The 20,174-nt window shown below is 42.3% G+C and overlaps 1 protein-coding gene across 2 annotated transcripts in view; it reads right to left on the reverse strand.

The window, feature by feature from the left end:
• Positions 1 to 20,174, reverse strand: part of SMPD3 (sphingomyelin phosphodiesterase 3) — a 217,077-nt gene that overhangs the window by 8,132 nt on the left and 188,771 nt on the right. For both annotated transcript variants that reach the window (XM_019505918.1, XM_019505919.1), the window contains exons 5-7: positions 13,318 to 13,407; positions 9,046 to 9,109; positions 2,066 to 2,228 (exon numbers count right to left, since the gene is read on the reverse strand). In XM_019505918.1, the coding sequence (XP_019361463.1) occupies positions 2,066 to 2,228; positions 9,046 to 9,109; positions 13,318 to 13,407 (317 nt within the window). The remainder of the gene's footprint in view (positions 1 to 2,065; positions 2,229 to 9,045; positions 9,110 to 13,317; positions 13,408 to 20,174) is intronic.

Genomic DNA, 20,174 nt, shown 5'->3' on the forward strand with positions numbered 1-20,174 from the left:
TGAATGCTGCCCATTCTATCCCATGGGGTAGAAACATTACGCAATCATGTGTTAGAACATACCATAATGAATATGTATAAGGCAGACAAGTTAAGCTTATACATGCAAGCTTAATTTTGGCATTCCCTAAATCTACTGTCATTTCCTTTATCCTTAGGGGGAAAAAAACTAAAAAGAAAAAAAAAGAGAGAAATCCATATTTCATCATGTGCAACCATATTGCTATAAGTGAGTTTAGAAATGTTGGAACCTCCGCCACTCAAGCTAACAGAGAAGGTGGTGTCAAGTTGTGAGCTATCAGAGGGAGGTAAGGCACTTGTTTTGACAATTGGTTTCATAGATATTTGTTGGCAGGAGAAGAACATGAAGATTCAGGCATTCTGGTTGCAACCTAGGTACTGAAGGGAATGTTGTCTTTTTTTTTTAAACAGATCCCTCTAGCCTGCTAGCCTGCTCTAGTCCCAGTCCTCCTTCTAGTCAAGCACCTACTTATTCCTTTGGGTCCAGCTCCTCAACCTCCCTATATCCCAGTCTACATCAGTCAGATGAACAAGGGTAAGGAAACTTCTGTTCAATTCCAGGATGGAGCATGTCCAGTGCACATGGTACTTCAGCAAATTTAGCTATCAAACTAACCTCTCTGCTTAGAAGACAATCTTAAATAGGTTTCTTTGGGTGCAGAAAATGAAATATCCTTTACATAACACCACTCTCTTGTTCCATCTCCTGTGGAGCTTCTCACAGAAACAGTTGTATAGATACTTCTTAATACTTAAAAGTAATTTTCCCTACCCTTGTTCTAACTGTATCACCTATTATATAACTATATACACGCATTAAAAAACCCTCAGGTTACAAAGTTAAGCATTCAAAAATTAGAAAATGTCAGAATGAAGGATGCCTGGGCACAATTAATTTGCCCTCCCCATGCACATGCATACATAGAGCCCTTACATTTTCACAGACTTCTTTTTACACAGGACCTTGCCTTTTTGGTGGTCCTACAGTGAGCAGTGTCAGGCAATGTTATGCATGGACAGTGTTACCAACTCTGTCTATAATATAGGATTATGGTGAAGGTTTATTTAGAATAAAATAAAACCCTTTTAAGGATCTTCTAGATCAGGGGTTCTCAATCTCAGGCCATGGTTTGCCTGCTGGTCCACAGCATGGTCAGCTGCTGGACTGGAAGTGGCTGTGGACCAGCAAACCGTGGCCCCCCAGAGCCAGGTGGAGAGGCTCCTTTCACAGGGGCCCATGGTAGCACAGGGTTTGGACCATCCTCCCGTATGAGGGGTGGGGGTATCCTTACCTGTCTGCTGGCCAGAAATTCTGGCCGTGGTCGGCTGTGACTGCTGGGCCGTGGTTTGCCGGGCAGCAGCCACTTAAAAATTTGGGAAGCCCTGTACTAGATGAAGGTTGTATGAAAAGATTTTTTTTGTCATCATCATCTGTTAATTCAAAAAGGATAAACTACAAAGTTTTAAGAAAAGTTCAGAGACCATCACATAAAAGATAAGAATGCTAGTAGATGTAAGGATGAAAAGCTTCTGACCCACAATAATTATTTCTGATAAATTTAAGGACATGACCTGTATTACAGCAGTTAGTAACAAGTTGATTACCTGGAGTCCCCAACCAATTGCTAGTTACTACACAAATATATTAAAAGATATTAGATCACACACTCACTAGTGCTATGTAAAATATGGAATTGGGCATCAAACTCCTTTCAGCTAAGCCTGTTTTTGAGGTTTTATGCATTCCTGATCCTCAGCTTATGTTCATAGAAGTATGATCAAACATGATCTGATATTGCTTGTACAGCTGAGAAGCTGGTAAATCACTCCTATACCTACAAAAGTCACTCCTTTCTCACTCCAGAAGTCCCAGAATCCAGAAGAAGTCAGGTAATACCAGCAAAAAGGGTCTGAATGATGGACTTCCTTTAAAGACCCTTTAGAAACTTGAATTCAAATTAACTCCTCTCAGGAAACCCATAGGAGCTGATGTACTGTCCAAGCATTTCACACTGAGTTACAGTTTATTTTATTGTAAAACTCACCACTTTCCATTCCAGATAGAGACCCTCTTCTGTGTAAAGCATGTAGTCAATCCTTCTCCCGTTGCCTTTTAGCGATGACTTCCTCCCCTTTTGACTTGAACTATGGTTCTTGCTGGTGGGATAGACTAGGTACCCTTTCCTTCCTTCTTCATTTTCTAGCACCCTGTTTTACAAAAAACACAGGCCTATTAAAGGTCTTCCAGTTCTATTCCAATGTGTATGACAAGGTACCATCTTTTGTATTACGACAGGGCCCATGGGTACTCATTTGTGCTGGGTATTGATAAACACAAAATAACAGCTGGTCCCTGCTGAGAGGATTTACAGTATAATCAGTTGTGGTCCAAAATCCCTTTTTCCAGCTATATATTTTTTCTGTGGAAGGGTGTAGTAATTTGCAGATGACTTAAGTGCAAAAACTCTGCTCTTACATTCTGAAAGTGAGTCTCTTAATGTGTGCATTAAGTTCTGTCCATGTCGGTCAGTGCCCAAAGTCAGTACCATGGAAAGCAGAATTTTCTGGGTCAAGATGAATCCTATAGCTTTAGGAAGTGGATTTTGCTCCTGAAACCTGCAGTGTATTGCATCAGTCTTTCCTCATTGAAACTTAATATTTATACAGCTACCAGTACAGGAAACTAAGTCTTGCAGATTACTTTAGAATAGACTTCTGTGCTTTGATCAGAGTGGACAAATGTATCTCAGTGTAATGCCTTTCTAAATCACTTGAATTTGGATAGGAATGTTTTGCATAGGATCCCTGAACAGTATCATAAACTGGTTTATCAGTTTGAATCTATGTATTTGACAGAGTATTACTGAAACAATTACATTTAATCTAAACTCAAACTAAATACTAGTTAAAAAAAGATTTGATTTATTCTCATATGGCAATATACAGAGGTTAAAAAGTCCTTACTACACCCCTTTAAAGTAGGTAGGTATAATTCCTGCTGGACTTTAGGGCCTTGTTACATGGTAATTTTAGGTGGCTCCTGGACCTCTTAACTCCTAGACTGGGTTTTAACCAGCTCAACACTTTTAACTGGCTTAAAGCACTCATAATGTGGTTCAAAGTTACACTTTAGGGCAGGATTCTCTGTGATCTGCATAACCTTGCTCCTGTTCTATTAAAGTGCGTTCACTCCCCACAGCTGTGGCACTCAAGCTGAAGTCCTCCAGTATCCTAGGATGCAGTGGACCCTTCCCCACATAGTGTTTCAGTTCTCAGCTGAAGATGGTGACAGCTTGAGGTAAGTTGGAGCCGGCAGGGAGTGAGGCATGGAAAACTGGAACTGGTGCATGAGGATGCTGCTGCAGGGCAGCCAGAGCATGAGCCAGCACAAGAGAAAGAGGAAAATTGTGTGAGATGGTGCCAAGTTTGCAGAGGGCACTGTGCAGGGGGGGGGGCTGTGGCACTGGCTCTGCTACCTGGCCCAGGGAGGCACTGACTGCTCCATTGTTGCCTCACCCAGGAGAAATGCACTGCACTGCCCTGCTGGTTTCCTCCCATGGCTGCTGGGAGCATTTAGCAGTGGCGGTAGTGATGGTGGGGAGGGGAGGGGAGAGAAGGATGAGGGGAAGGCAATGCCTCATCACGGGGAGCCACCAGCATACTGCCTGCACCAGGCTCCAGGGGAGGCAGGTGATATTGGTAGTTGCATGTTCCTGCCCCCACCCCTCTCAACCCATCTCTCACACCCCTGCCCAGACAGCAGGGATAAGATCTTGTCCTGGCTCACCAGCCCTGCTCACCAGGCCTCTAGTGGCAAGTCACAGCTGTGCAAGTGGGACAGTCAGAATGTTTTTAGCCTTAAGGTGTGACTGCTCCAAACTCCAATCTAGCACTAAGGTGATCAACATTTGTCTGGCTTACAGCACAAGGTGTAACAGGTCCTTAGTCATGCTAGCTGCTGTCATATCTGGTGATAATTAAGATTAGAATTTGAGTTTCTAATGCCCAGTGTTGCACTAGGGCCAATACACCACTCCTCTCCTAATTTAACTTTTACAAATCACCTCTGTACTAGTCTGGTCAATTATATATATCTTGACTACATTGCAAAAGTAAAAACCATCAGACATGGAAGTAGCACTGATTTACTTTCTTATATCCTATTAAGGGATAAACTTGTGCTCAAGGAGTTCTGTTAAAAATAAATACAAAATTAAAATTATTAATAATACATGTGTAAACGTAATGGGCTCTATTCTGTAATTGTGGAAAAAAGTCATGCACAGTTGTGCAAGCAACAATGTGTGCACATTTTGTACATGCATTTGCACATACTGCTGCAGCAACTGCACGTGCAGGACATCAGACTTACAAGTGCTTATTAGCAAATGCAGCAATAGTAATATTGCATGTAACTTAGGCATGCAAATGTGTACACTGTGCATTGATTCTTCTGAAAATTTGGCCCCAAATGTACCAACAAATGATTTTCAAAACAGAATAGTTGAAAATCATTTCCTCTACTTACCTGCCAGAACCTGAGCTCAGGGTTTTGTGGTTTCCCTTGTAAGAGTTGATTACATCATTAAGCTACATCATCAACTGTCGCAGGAGAAACACTGAGCCATGAACTTGGGTCCTAGCAGGTACAAAGCCTTTAAGTTTACCTTGGAAAAAAATAAGACATGACCTGATTACCTGACATTTTTAAATGATTTTGAAAGGGTGACATCATCAGTAATTCTCCTGTGTGTGTATATGGGCATGTGTGTGTTAGATGAGAGACACCAGACCTGTTTGAAATGTTTGAGAGTGAAAACCATCCCCTGGTTTCACCATTTCTCAACATCCCCTACTGTAGAAGGTTCTGAACTGGAAAAAGGCAAGTATTACAACACTAACAGGAAACATTAATTTTTTGGCAAATTAGGAATAAATGCAAATGATGCAACTTATTACACTTGATTCTTATAAGCAGCGCTTTACCAACCTTTGAAAGATAAAAACTGTAACAAAAAGCTATGGCAGGTTATAAGTCTGTGGCAAATGAAGGCTTCTGATTAATTTAAGAATCAAGGTTCTGATCATCATTGAAGTCCTAAACTTAATACCCAGCTCACAAAGGGAAATTTTCATTCATCTGTGTTATTTCAAATTTGAACGATCATCTAATAAATTATGTTAATTTATTCAAGCATTCTCAATCTGTAATATGGTAAATCAAACTGTTTGTTTTATAGCCAGCTCTGAAAACTACGCTATTTGTGAAATTCTCTTTTAGATTCAAGAAAACAATCTGGTTGTGATAAAATGGATCATTCCTGAAAGTAAGCTGCCAATGTTTACTTTGTTAAAGCAAACACTTGAGCAGGGCTGGACCAATACCGAAAATTCTCTATGTTGTATCTTTCAGTAAAAAGATAGATGTGCTTCAGTCATACTTGCAACCCTTTTATATTTACTTTTTGTGATCATTTCATTGAGTGAGTTACCTACACAAGTGCTCATGAAAAAGGAGTTTTAATTGCTACCTGTCACATTAAGGTTTAGATTTACACGTATCAGAGAACTTTGTATGAGCAATCAACCCAGGTAATCAACCAAAATCATTTCTAATAGTGATCAGATTTTTTGTGCTGAACACTAGCACATAACGACACATGGGGTACATCTACATATGCATTTTAATGTAGACTAATTAGCTCCACAGTAAAGTATCACCATTTACATGTGCACTGGCATTAGGGCTTAGTAAACTAACTCTACCGTAGGATAGTAGTGTCAGGGATAGTACTATCCTAGAGCACAGTACTTTATTGTGCTGAAACACATGTGTAGATAGTAATTGGGGGCATAAATTGCACCCTGTCAGCCTAGCCAGCTGGGTCTGGCTCAATTTGCTGTACGCATGTAGATGCTGTACACATGTAGATTTTTTTTCACAATAATTGTATGTGTAGATGTACTCATGGAGGTTAGGGAGCTGTAACTGGTGACATTTAACCTTTCAACACAAAGTTTGGGTGAGTCATCCCACAAATCAGAAAATGAATGTAGGTCTACTCTTTCAGGCGTCCCAATACCCCACCTGATATTATTATAACATCTGGCCTCAATCGTAGGCCAAAGCCTTTCCACCTACAGAATGCTGGAGACCGGGGTCATGGAATCTACATAAACATGGAACTGAATCCTGTCTCTTGGCTTCTTCCTCATGCATCCTTTTATGCTGTGTAAGGAGATTTGGTCTTCATATACATATCCAGTACTTCTGCAGAGCCAGCAGATATTCTGCCCTGGTGCAGCCTTTCTTCAGGATTCAAACAGCCTCCTGCTCCACAGCAAATTTCACATTCAAGGTAAGTTTTTTATCATGAGTTATCAGCTCAGTCTCACAGCTAATATCCATTCAGATTTTAAGTTTGTGTAACTTACACTGTTCCAAGGTTGGGTCTATTATGTAATAGGTCTATATCCACTTTGTTAACCTGTTCCAGATTTATGGACAGATTAGTTAGTAGATTCCAAATTTCCACAAAGTTCCTGATTTGCACTAAGCATATGCTCCTGATCAGTTTAAAATTTAAGCTTGCTGTACCTAGAATGAAAGAAGTTTATCTTTTTAACAAAGGGCATTTCTACACTGTTACATTAATTGATTCATCTAAATCAGATAACAAATGTGAACTGTTTAATTTTATTAATAAATTGCAGGAAATTAGTGGTGATAGAGGTCTGATAATCTGAGCGCTTTCCAAAACTATTAAAGCCAACATAAAATGCATTTTAAATTGGATGGTTTCATATCTCTGCCAAATTTTACTGAAGGATTCCTGCAAGGATCTATTTTAAACTCGACCTTGTTTGCCATTTAAATTAATGATATAATTTGGGCAGCTAGAAGTATCATTCCCTCTTCATGCTTAGGATACAATTTTAGATGATCTAGCCACTTATCAGTACATCAGGTTTGAATCAGCTTTAGAGAAATTAATTAAAATGCCTTTGTAAAATAGAAGTCTTAAATAACAAATTATTACTGGAATGTGGATTTTAAAAGTTAAAAATAAATGCAGTTATAAACCTTGGCAGCAAAACTCAGGATGTTATATTTCTCTCTCAGACTGAGGACCAGACTGAAGAAACTGCTGAGCACTCTAGGGGAGTGGAGAGTCCTGAAAACCCATCCAGGCAGATAGGAAGTCTGGAATTTAATCTTTCAGTAACATTGAAGACTTTTTCAATTATTTTATTTTATTAGGTTAGGTTAGATATTAGGAAGATTTAGCACTGGAACAGGTTAGCCAGATAGGTGGTCAAGGGTTTTAAGAGTTGCCTCTGAGGTTTTTAAGACCAGGCTAGACAAAGCCTTGTACTGACATTTGCAAATTTGGCTGTGCTGGTGAATTTCACCCTCTTTTTTTTGTACAGATGCATTATTTGCATTGCAGCATCACATTTTTTACTTACAAGTATATGTCTACAACTGTGGACAGTTTTTGCAGGTCTGTTGAAGTTTGCCCTTAATATTGCTTCTGACTGAACAGTTCAAGATTATGAATAATAGGATGTTAGAACAAGTTATGATTTGTAGATTGTTGCATAGTAGCCAGATATAGATTTGATCTTCAAAATCTGTATAGGCTTTGAACAATCAAATCTCAAATCAAGGTGAATGTGTATGAGTAGCCCAGGAAGAACACTAAACTAATGCAATTCCTAGTACCAGAGCTAGCTACATACATACATACATATACACACACACACGGATTGTCCCATATAAACATGCCATAATTATTTTTCCTTTCAACAGGATTTCAGGTAGACAGAAAATTAGTTAATTGAATGTTTTGATACTATTCATCAGTTTGACCCAGAATACCCTGCCACAGTCATTAGTATGACTTATTTGGTTTACTAAACCAGCTATCAGTAAAAAAACAAGATTTCAGGAGGACTAGCAAATCTTTTGAATATTACACTAAGATGTACTAAGATGTCATCATGTTATCTAGCTTCCTCAAGCATGTTTCTCCTTCAGTAAGTGGTCTTTTGCATATTCTGTAGCAATTAGGAGACGCATATAAGATTTAAAGTTTTATTTCTCATTATCAAACACACTGTGAAAATATGCTGTAATAGAAGCAAGAACGGGTGTGTACCTGATATTCACCTATTTTTTCTTGGCATGTCTGATGGGACATTCATTTTTTACCCTATATTTGTTGCTTGCTTTATGGGAGCTTAGAAGGGTTATGACAGCACTTTTAGTTATATATAGATTTCCAAAATTTACAGATTTTGCCTGGCTTGAGTTCTTATTTTATTCAACTAGCTGCTTCACTGCTAGAGCAAAAACTGCTGGGTTGGCTAGCTGCAGCAAGGACCTCAAACAAGTTGTGTTATGCCCAGTTTGGCAGCATTGTGAAGTGTGCCTGTTAGCCCACACAGGTCAGCAGGCACCATCTATAAGAATGCAAAAGAAGTAAAGCTTCCAAAACAAATTACATTCTTGATCCCTTTGCCACTTCTGTCAAATAATATGTTCAGTGGGGCTTGAAAAACAGACACTTGTCCCACCCTGCACTGGACTAAATAGCCATTAAGACAGTCATTTTAAACCACTTGTATCATGGATTAAAATGTCAAATAGTAAGTAGAGTAGACAGTGATTCTCAGCCAGGCCATCGCACCATGGGGTACCTTGAGATCCCTTTAAGGGTCCAATGGGGGGCTGCACAATACTAGGTGTGCAAACATCTATACAAGTTTCACAAGATAAAATCAGAGATTCCAAATAGGAATCCATAGTGTCAAAACATGCCAACCTATTGTGGTTTTTCCTAAGTTCTTTGAAATAATTGCTCTGTTATTTTTCTGTAGTTAAGATATGAGTGAAAGTTAAAAGCTAGCATTTTCCAGTGGGTGGCTTAAGTCTAAAAAGACTGACAATCACTGGACTAAACCAGAATTGGAAACCACAGGGAATTGACTAAATGATGAAAGAGAGAGAGAGGGTGCATACTTCTGTAGATTATCTGGAGTGCACACTTCATCATCATATAATCCTTCAGGATCTAGCAAAGTACCTGTGAACAGAAAGGAACAAGTGACTGAATCAGCATACATACTGCTGCTTGCACCTTGTGTAGTTATTTATGGAAGTACAAAGATAGCATACAGGCGTGAATCAAAGTGCATTAAAGGCGATATCATTTTAAACTCACTTTGCAGTTGCTTTTGGACTAGGGTAAGGTGATATATGGGTTTAATGAAATATCTGTCCTCTCTTCAGGGGCTGTAAGCCTTGTCCTTTCTAATCCAGTTAAGAAATGTTGGGGTTTACCCAGAGCAACCTGGAAGACAGTCACCTCACGTTCTGGGAAACACAGGGCCAGGGCAGCTCCTCCCTGGCCCTGCACAACAGGTACGCTCCCCTTCCCATGTGAGGTGGCCGGAAGAGGAGGATGGCTTGTCTAGCCCTCTGACTACTACCCCATGCTCCTCATCTATGTGGAAACTAATGACATGGCCAGGAGTAATCCAGACCAGGTCATGAGAGACTAAAGGGCTCTGGGGTAACACCGGAAGAGGAGGAGGGTAAGCTGCTTGCTACCACTGCCAAGAGGAGGTGTAAGGTGGTGGTGGTCAGGGACTTTCTCCAGCAAGGCAGTGAGGGACCCATCTGCCGGCCAAACCCCCTAGCCCATGAGGTCTGCTGCCTCCCAGGGGCTCGTATCTGAGATGTAGTGGAGAGGATCCCCAGGCTCATCCAGCCCTCTGACTACTACCCCATGCTCCTCATCCATGTGGGAACTAATGACATGGCCAGGAGTAATCCAGACCAGGTCATGAGCAACTATAGGACTCTGGGGGCTGGGCTCAAGGGGTCAGGGGCCCAGGTAGTCTTTATTTCTGTGCTCCCTGTTTCAGGCCATGGTCCCAGAAGGGGAGGATGAATTGAGGAAGTGAACCAGTGCGTCTGATGCTAGTGCCACTGAAAAGGCTTTGGATTCCTTGACCACGGCACGCACTTCAGGGGGAGAGGACTCCTGGGAAGGGATGGCATCCACCTCACAAGGAAAGGTAAGTCCCTGTTCGCAGCCAGGATGCTGATCTTCTGGACAGGGCTTTAAAATAAGATTGCTGGGGGACAGGGATACACAAATTCAAACATGTCCTGGGACCAACATACAAGTAAGCCCTGTATATAGGGACACTGGGAGAGCCACTTTTGTGGGAGCTGAGGGAATAGTTTCCCCATCACTGAGACAGGAAAATGGGGGCCTCAGTAGGAGGACTCGGGTGCCTATATACTAATGTCAGGAACATGGGGAACAAGCAGGAGGAGTTAGCCCTCCTATTCTCCAGTGTGCATTATGACCCAGTAGGGATTATGGAGACCTGCTGGGACGCCTCACATGACTGGAGTGTAGCTATAGAGAGCTACACCCTGCATAGAAGCGACCAGGTAGGGAAGAAATGTGGAGTCATTGCTCCCTATGTGAAAGAGCAGTATACCTCCTTGGAGGCTGATATCAGCTCCCAAAATGGGCAACTTGAAACCCTGTGGGTCAAGTTGCAGGGGGCGCGCAATGAGAGTTACCTAACTGTAGGTGTATACTACAGACCACCAAAGCAGGGGGAGGAACTCAATCTGGAGTTCACCCAAGAATTGACTGAGGCCGCACGTGCATGTGACATAGTTGTCATGGGCGATTTTAATTATCCAGACATCTCTGGGGAGGAACACTTGGTCAAGTTGGATCGGTCATGATCCTTCCTGACCTGTGTCAAGGAGGTCTTCCTGACTCAGGAGGTGCATGGGCCAACCAGAGGTGATGCTCTGCTGGATTTGGTCCTGGACAAAGGAGATGATCTGGTGACCAACTTAAATATAGAGGGAAGTCTGGGCAACAGTGACCACGAAACCATCATGTTCACTGTCTGACATAGGGCAAACAAATCAGATAACAGGATTGAAGTCTTGGACTTCAAAAAAGCAAATTTCGACAAGGTGAGGTCACTAGTAGGGTAAGTGCTGCAGGACCAGGGACCGAAGGTGAAAGATGTGCATGAAGAGTGGTTGTTCCTTAAGGACATGATCCTTGAAACACAAAGGAAGTCCATTCCCATGGGGGAGAAAAGATAACAGAAGGGCTGGGAAGCCCTCTTGGCTAAACAGGGAAATCATGGTCCTCTTAAGAAAGAAGAAAGAGGCTTATAAACAATGGAAGCTTGAGGCGGGCCCCAAGGAGGACTATTCCACGATGGCCTGAATTTGCAGGGAACAGATAAGACAGGCTAGAGTGGTGACCAAACTTAGATTAGCAATGGGAATCAAGGACAACAAGAAGTCCTTCCTTAGCTACATAGGGAACAGGAGGAAAACAAATGGGAGTGTGGGACCATTACTCAGCAACTCAGGAGAGCTGGTTACCCAGAAGAAAGCTGAACTCCTGAATGACTTCTTTCCCTCAGTTTTTCACTAGACCAAGAGGAAAACCATGCTAGATAGATTAGAGGACGAGTATGGTAGGAATAATCACCTTCCTACTATTGCTGTAGAATTGTTGTATGGACAATTAATAAAATTGGATGTATACAAGTCAGCGGGACTGGATGATCTTCATCTAAGAGTGCTGAAGGAGCTGGCCAAAGTCATTGCAAAACCCCTGGTGAAACTTTTCCAGAACTCATGGTTCTTTGGAGAAGTCCCTGAGGACTGGAAGAGGGCCAATGTTGTGCCCATCCACAAGAAAGGCAGGAGGGAGGATCCAGGTAACTATAGGCCAATCAGCCTAATTGCCATCCTAGGGAAAAGCCTAGAAAAGTTCATCAAGGAGTCTATTTGTGATAAGCTTGCAGAAGGTAAGTTTCTGAATGACAGCCAGCATGGCTTTGTCATGGGCAGGTCTTGCCTCATCTTCTATGACCAGGTAACTCACCACCTGGACACAAGAGAGCAGGTTGACATTGTATATCTAGACTTCCAGAAGGTCTTTGATCTAGTATTCCATGATGTCCTTGTGAGAAAATTGGAGGATTGTGGACTTAACTCTGAGATAGTCAGGTGGGTGAGAAACTGGCTGCAGGATAGGACCCAGAGAGTCGTCGTGAACAGATCTGTATCATCCTGGCATGAAGTGGGCAGCAGTGTCCCCCAGGGATTGGCGATTGGTCCAGTACTTCTCAACATCCATATTAATGATTTGGATGTGGGGTTGAAGAGCTCATTGGCCAAGTTCGTGGATGACACCAAGTTATGGGGGAGTGTGGTCACGCTTGAAGATAGGCAACAGATACAGGCAGACCTAGATAGGCTAGCAAGTTGGGTGGATTGGAACCTGATGAAGTTCAACTTTGAGAAATGTAAAGTGCTCCACGTCAGGACAAGCAACCCCCAACACATCTACTGGCTTGGAGGCACTAAACTGACTAGCACCACGAATGAAAGGGACCTGGGGGTAATAATAGACCACAGTATGAGTATGAGCCAGCAGTGCGATGCTGTAGCCAGTAAGGCAAATAATACTCTGGCATGTATCAATCGATGCAAAACCAAGGAGGTGATTCTTCCGCTCTACTCAGCATTGGTGAGAGTGTAGCTGGAGTGCTGCATCCAGTTCTGGGCACCACACTTTAACAAAGACATGGACAAGCTTAAGAGAGTCCAAAGAAGAGCCACCCATATAATCAGAGCCTTAAAAAGGCAAGCCATACAAGGAAAGGCTGAGGGATCTGGGACTCTCCAGCCCGAGGAAAAGAAAGCTGAGAGGGGATCTGGTAGCAACTTACCACTACACTAGGGGAGTACATCAAGGGCTCAGTGAGCAACTGTTCACCAGGGCACCCAAGTGGAAAACCAGGAGTAATGACCACAAACTCCTCAAAGATTGATTCAGGCTCAACATTAGCAAAAACTTCTTCACAGTCAGGGTGTCCAGACTGAAAAAAGCTCCCTCCAGAGGTGGTACAATCACCTACCCTGGAAATCTTCAAGAGGAGACTAGACAGTCACCTTGCTGGGGTCACCTGACCCCCAGTTATCTTTCCTGCTTGGTACATGGGGCTGAACCTGATGATCTTCCGAGGTCCCTTCTGGCCTTACAATTTATGAATTTATGCTTATATATACGTTGTTAGAGATAGTAACTGAAAACTGCAGCTTGTACATATTTAATTGCTACTAAATTATTGCTAGCATCCATTTGATGTGCCACATGCTACCATACACAGGTGCTGCATTGCAACGAAGGTTAAAATAGGTTCACCACTGATAGGACAAAAGCCTTACCGATTGCCCATGGTTTTTCCTCCCCAGGACCAAGTCTGCATGGGTCCTTGTACCGTGTAAACAGGGAATGCTGCTGTTCCAGCTTGTCCTCTGCAAGGAAAGAACAAATTCAAAGAAAGGCAAATCTATTACACAGCCTGTAGTCACAGGGGAAACACTAGTTTATATTGCTGCCATGCAAAAGGCAAGTTTAACTCTCCAGTCCAGTGGTGCATTTAATATTAGGAGTTCCTCCTGTCACTCTGTAGCAACTTTTCTGGCCATGCCTCCAGCAGCACTAATTTAATGGGGATTAATTTTGTTTTTAAGATATTAGTAACAATCTGTAGTTCATTAAAAGAAAAAGCAGAACCCCGAGTTGTGGCTGACAGATGATCTGTTGAAGCTGGCATGGTCCTGTGTGAACTTTTCATTTCAAGCAATTGCTATTTTATGACAAACTGTTAATCTAAAAAATTCTTGTCAACAAGGAATGAACTAGAGGTTTTCTTGTCAAGAAGAAATGAACTAGAGGAGTTCACTTTTGACTAGAGGTTTTCTTAAATGCCCCCCTTTTTTAATCAGTTGTAGTTTACTACTGCGCTTAGTAGTAAATTAATGCCCCTTTTGTTTTCAAAGCAGGTCAGATCCTTTGAAATGGAACAGTCTCCCACTGCCTGGTTAATTTGCATCAATCCTGGCTTGGCAGGACAAGTTTCTAGACCATTCAATGTCTAGCCTCTATCAGACTGCCAAGCAACACAGCAGGCCTTTCCAACTGTGGTGGTGGGGAGTATTCAATTACTGAACCTCCAATTCATCTGGCTCATTCTACAGACAAGAAACAAGAAATCTAGAGCAACAATGACGGAGTCTAGAATTGTGCTAGTTACTAAAAACTGATCCTATATCAGTTGGATCTGTTCTTAGAGTTAACATTGATTTATATGTTTAAAATCCTTGAAGTAATATATTGTGATAAATGGCATATAATCCTTAAAGTAATGTACTGTGATAAATGGAAATGTACACTCCATCATTTTTCTGTCACTGTTACTTTTGGCATTTCCAGCTACCTCCACTTACTTTGTTTTTATGCTTACTTATTGCACCTTGTCTTAATTTGGATCCAAATGCCTTTGAAGCAGGGAGTAGAGTAGATACAGAAGTATTTACTGAAAGTTAGGAGCTATGCACTTTTGAAAATCCTACTAGGCTTTTCTGCCTTAGTACCTAAATATCTTTTTTTTTAAATCTAGCCCTGACCTTTACTATGCATTTGTATAACAGAGAACTGATCACACTGGTGTCTTCCGGTGGTTTTATAAATAGAAGTGAATAATATCCTCTTAGCCTCAATAGGCCTGAATTGCCACCACTATGTGTAGTATTTTTACACCATTATACAGAGGGTATATTTTAGGCAATGAGAAAGAGAATGGAAATAAGTCACTTATCCTGCTCCCTATTGCAGGAGAGTTAACACCTTCATTAATTTCTCAGGTAGTTTTATTCTCTACAACACAAGCTTCAATCTACAACAAAACAAACCAAATTCTGTTTTCTCCAGACACTAGGAGAAGAGCCACTTTTCAAACTGGCTTTCCTCCTCTGCTTTCTTTCCTGAGAGCATTTAAAGTTCCCAGTGGGACGTTCCCTCATTATCAGAATGCCCCACAGGTGAACATCCTTAACAGGGCTGGCTGTCCCTTTTTAAGGTGACAGACCACTCTGTCACAGAGACCAATTAACTTTATAATGGTGAGGTTTGTACATACATAATTATTTTCAATAAGTCCACTGAGGGTATAAATTTATGCTTCAGTTGTTTCACAGGATGTAGAATTTACTAAGCATATTACATAATAATTGAGTGAAAGAGATAAATAGTATTTTATTGTTACTGTTGGTAATTAGAGTACTGAAGTAGTCCAAAACACACTCAGATATGCCATCTGTGTTCTCAACTTAATTTCTGCCTAACTGTTACCAGCTATTCTCCATGCATTTTGAACCTAATGGCAAATATATACCAGCAGGACTATTTAAAATAGCAACAAACCATAGTATAAAGAAACAAATTTAGTGCTTTAGGCAAGCAGTTTATGTGAGTTCTAATTCAGAATCTACTTTTTCTGGTAGTGACCACTGCCCTCAAGAATGGTTGCAGGATCAGACCCTTACACTGAAAATATCAGCACTATTGTAAATCCAATACACTTTTTAAACCCTCAAAATGGCTATCCCGCATTAATTTTCCTCTTTATAGTACTTCTACCTTTTAAAACTTTAGAATGTGTTATGAACTGTTCAAATTTCATATAGGGAACCCTGGAACATTCACAAGTTCCTGTGCTTCGTCTATTGTCAAGGCAACAATATCCATAAAAATGGTCTCTTTCTAAGTCAGAAATAAAAACTCTTTAAGGTTGAGCTCAACACATCACACATGCAGGATGCTGTTCAGCATCAAGTCTTCTTCTACAGGGGATCAATTCTATTTTTACCAAGTTTGCAAAAGGCAAGCTTCTATTATCAGGAATTGTTAAATGGCAGTAAAATAACAAGAGTGACATGGGACTGGCAGCAAATTAAGCCATAGCAGGAAATTATCCCATATGAAATCTAACTACAGTTTAACCATCAACATCCAAGATTTACCCTTTGTCCCAGCCCTAGTTCCCACTAAAAGGGGTTAGAGGCAGAGAACAAATACAAATGTCAGTCTGGAAGCACATTAGCACTAACTGTCCATCACTCTCAAGACAGCTGTAAGGTATATGTGAGCAAGATAGCTATATGTGATTGTATCATTTGTATCTTTTGCTATAGAACTAAAGATCCCATTCCTGGGTTCTGCTGTGTGGATTATTGTGCAGCTATAAACTGATGTCTGTCCTTCAGGTACTGTATCCATATCACCTCACTTACCTTATTATTGAGATTCCAGATTTTCTCTCCTCCTGTCTGAAAAGACTATTGATTTGTTCAGATGTTTATACTTAAGTACCAAATTTTGCTTGCTTATGGTTTTATATACCTACAAACCTTATCTGAAAAACCACAGAACAGAATAAAATCATAGGTTGATTAATTCAGTCTTAATTTCAAAGCTGTTTCAACATGTTTTGAGCTCAAAACAGCGAAATCGAAATGAAACAAAGCATTGAAACAGCTTTGAAACTGAATGAGCGCACTTGAAATGTATCAAAAGTTTCTAAACGTTTCCAGTTTCGAAGCAGCCTGGTGGTGAGAGTTGGGGGAGAGCCAAGGCTGTGCTCTGAGTGGCTCCACAGCCCCATGTAGCTCAGCCTGGCAGGGAGCGCAGCCCCGACTCTCCCCACCTTCCACTGCTGGGCTGCGCTCCATGGGGCTGGCAGAGCTAATCAGAGTGTAGTCCTGGCTCTGCCTACCTCTTGCCGCTGAGCTGTGCTCTCATTGGCTTTGCCAGCCCCGTGGAGCTCAGCCCGGCTTCTGGAGGCAGAACACAGCCCCAGCTCTGCCTGCCTCCTGATGCTGGGCTGTGCTGCACAGGGCAGGCAGAGTCGATTGGAGCACAGCCCTGGCTCTGCCCACCTCCCACTGCCAGGCTGCACTCCAATTGGCTCCACCAGCCCCATGGATCTCAGCTTGGCGGCAGGAGGCAGAGCACAGTCCGATTGGCCCTGCCAGCCCCACAGAGTACAGCCCAGTAGAGGGTGGCAGGGAGAGCCTGCACTGTGCTTTGCCTCCCACTGAACTCCACGGGGCTGTGGAGCTGCTCAGAGTGCAGCCCAGCGGTGGGAGGCGGGCACAGCCAGGGCCATGGTCCACCTCCTGCCCCCAAACTGAGTTCCATGGAGCCTGGCAATGGGTGCAGGCTGTGCCCAGCACTGGTCCCAGGCAGCAGCAGCAGCCTTCTGTCATTTGGTGTAGATCCAGGGGCCCACACCACTGGGAGGAATCTGGCACAGCCCTGCAGCCCTCTGGGGGGGCGTGAGCCCCTGGATCTGCATGCTGGATGACAAGAGGCTGCTGCTGTTGGCAAGTGTCATGACTTTTGCTTTCAAGACTTTGAGATGCAGTTTCCAAGAAACCTCTGCACCTATCTCCTTGAAACTTGGCAGCTTCATGCCCTCAGAAGGGGCTACCATCCCTGCAATTTGAATCTAAATCAGGCAACAAATGACAACATTTTAGGCATTTTTATGATTCCCCATTATAGCCTATGGGTGAAATGTCAAAACAGCACAACTGTTTCGATGAAATGAAATGGGATAGTGCTTTGAAATTAAACAAAATGCTAAAATGAAACACTGTCCTTTTGAAATGGTGAAATAGATGTCGAAATGAAATGATGGTGTTTTGCACAGCCCTAGTGGACAATTATTTGGGCTGACAGGCCACTAAATGAGTTTTGATGAGCTGTTTATGGATGTGGCAGAGCAGAGTGGTGTGGGGCTCAGCCCTGCCTTCTCAGGCTCCTGGCAGCAGCTGGCAGGCCAGATAGGATAAGTTGGCAGGATGGATATGGCCCCTGGGGCTGTATTTTGCCTGCCCCTGGCCTAGCCCTCTCATTGGAAAGCAGTGACTCGGCCTACGACAGCCTGACATTAAAAGATAACTTTATAGTAAATTCTTGATAAGTGAGAATTCACTGTATTGATGCTACAAGTATGATAACTCTCTAGTGCTGAGGGATGACCAATCTGCTGGAAATGACCCAAAGCATATAATGACTCACAAATGTCCAGCTATGATGTGCACTAGTGGTATGATTTTTAACAGAGGTTAAGAGCTGAATATTCACTGTAGCAAGCAAACAAAACTTGTTCTATATTACAATTTGTCAAAAGTTAGTAACTCTCAAAACATTCAGTTTTATAATTCTGTAACAAAGCCTTCCAGAATCTTTACAATACAAAATTAGTATATATCAAGATTTCATAATGTAGACTTAAAATGTAGGATATCTTTAAAAACATGTAAAACCTAACCAAGATATTTGTAAGGGAATATTTAATTTAAAAAGATCAGAGTTGTAAGTACAAACACTGTAGCATAGCTCTAGTTTATTGCATGAAAAACACATGTGAAGCTGACTATAAAAAGGAAGTGAAAGCAGCCAGCTGAATTTCAATTTTCAAGCCAAGGAAGTGCATAAAAAGGCAAAAAGTTATGGATTTCATAAGTTATCATAATACCAAAGGTTTCTTCCTTCCTTTGTTCCATTGTTGATCCTACTAAATATTCATGTGTAGTACTTTTAACTCTTCACTGTGGTATCTTATTATCTCTTATTATCTGTCTTCAAATCTCTATAGTATAGTTCTCCACTGCCTAACAACTTCCTCTTGATATGTTTTCCTTTACCAGTTGGAAGAACATGGTCATCCTTTTCATCCTTTATTCATAAGTTGCATTCTGAACACCTGGGCTACAGACAGACATTACACATAAACCAGTTTAGATAATCAGAAACTGGTTTAAACCTGTTACAGAACAGATGTTTAGTACACATAAATCAGTTTCAAAATGGCTGAAACCAGTCTGAGAAACCTGGTTGAATGTAGTATCAGGCTTAACTGATCTGGGTCAAACTGGTTTATACAATGTCTGTCTCCAGACCCCTTGCTGATTTTAAGTTAAACCAGACACCCCCAGCATCCTGGCATGCTCTCTGGGCTGGGTGGGGCTCTCTGCTTTACAGCAGAGTTGGCTTCTCTCCTCTGCTCCCTTGCTGGAGGTTGGCAGAGACTGCAGGCTGCTCCTCCCACCCCCTTCACCACTTCCTGCTAAGCAGGATTTCTTGCCTTGCTGAGAGGTGTCTGTTTATTAGCTAGCAGACCACATGCTAGCTACAGTTCATGCTGTGGCAGATAGGACAAAAGCAGAATCAACAGGTAGCTAGTAATGTCCCTCTGTTGTTTCTTAATGGGGTGATAAACACCGAGTTCGGGGTGATAAACACTGTTATCAATTCTCTGCTGGGCTAATCAGAGTGTCCTGCTGGGGTCTAGCCATGTCCCCCTCAGCTCAATACTATGCAAGGGAAGGGACGGCTGCTCTAGCACCCCGCAGCGTCCAGCTTGAGACACTGCAGGCATGTGCCCGCATATCTGGGATGTCTGTACACTTACAAACTGATTTAGCCTAGTTAAGTTAGACTAACCTGCAAAGATTGAATCAATTCAGGCTTAGACTTTTTGAATGTCTGTCCTTAGCCCTGGAGCTTCCTCCTCATTGCTGAATCATCAACTGTTTCAGACCAAGCCTTTTTCCAAGTGTCTCATTTCCAGTGGGGTCTCACCAGCTGACCACAAACAATTCATTTCATTTCAAAGGCTAGCAGTCTTCCTGTGTTAACTCAAAATTTCTGTTTTGATAGTAAACGCTCTGGTTAGTAAATCTTATTCTTTCATCTCTGGAGCACTAAATGAATAATTCCAGAAGCCTGAGTGTCATAGCATGCCTGCCAGCTCAAATGTGCCTACCATAAATACTTCTTTGCTTGAGCTCAGTTGGGATTGGATATACAACAACAGCTAAATTGACCATGAATATCTGATCCAAATCTAAGTATAGTAAGTTCTCCATCCCTTAGGAATTCTGGCTGTCAAGTCTTGAGATGCATAAACATAAGCCGGACTCGAGGGGATCGCCTTCAGACCTCAGGTTGGGGAGGACCGGGTTAGAGAGCTTCTGGAGGGGCTGGATGCGTTCAAGTCAGCGGGTCCGGATGCTCTCCACCCCAGGGTGTTGAGGGAGCTAGCTGGGGTTATTGCAGGGCCCCTGGCACGGCTCTATGAGCGATCGTGGTGCTTGGGCCAGGTGCCAGATGATTGGAAGGTAGCAAATGTGGTCCCCATCTTCAAGAAGGGGAAGAGGGAGGACCCGGG

Source organism: Gavialis gangeticus, unplaced genomic scaffold, assembly GCF_001723915.1.
Source record: "Gavialis gangeticus isolate Ggan-Ray unplaced genomic scaffold, GavGan_comp1, whole genome shotgun sequence".
In the NCBI taxonomy this organism is placed as follows: Eukaryota; Metazoa; Chordata; order Crocodylia; family Gavialidae; genus Gavialis; species Gavialis gangeticus.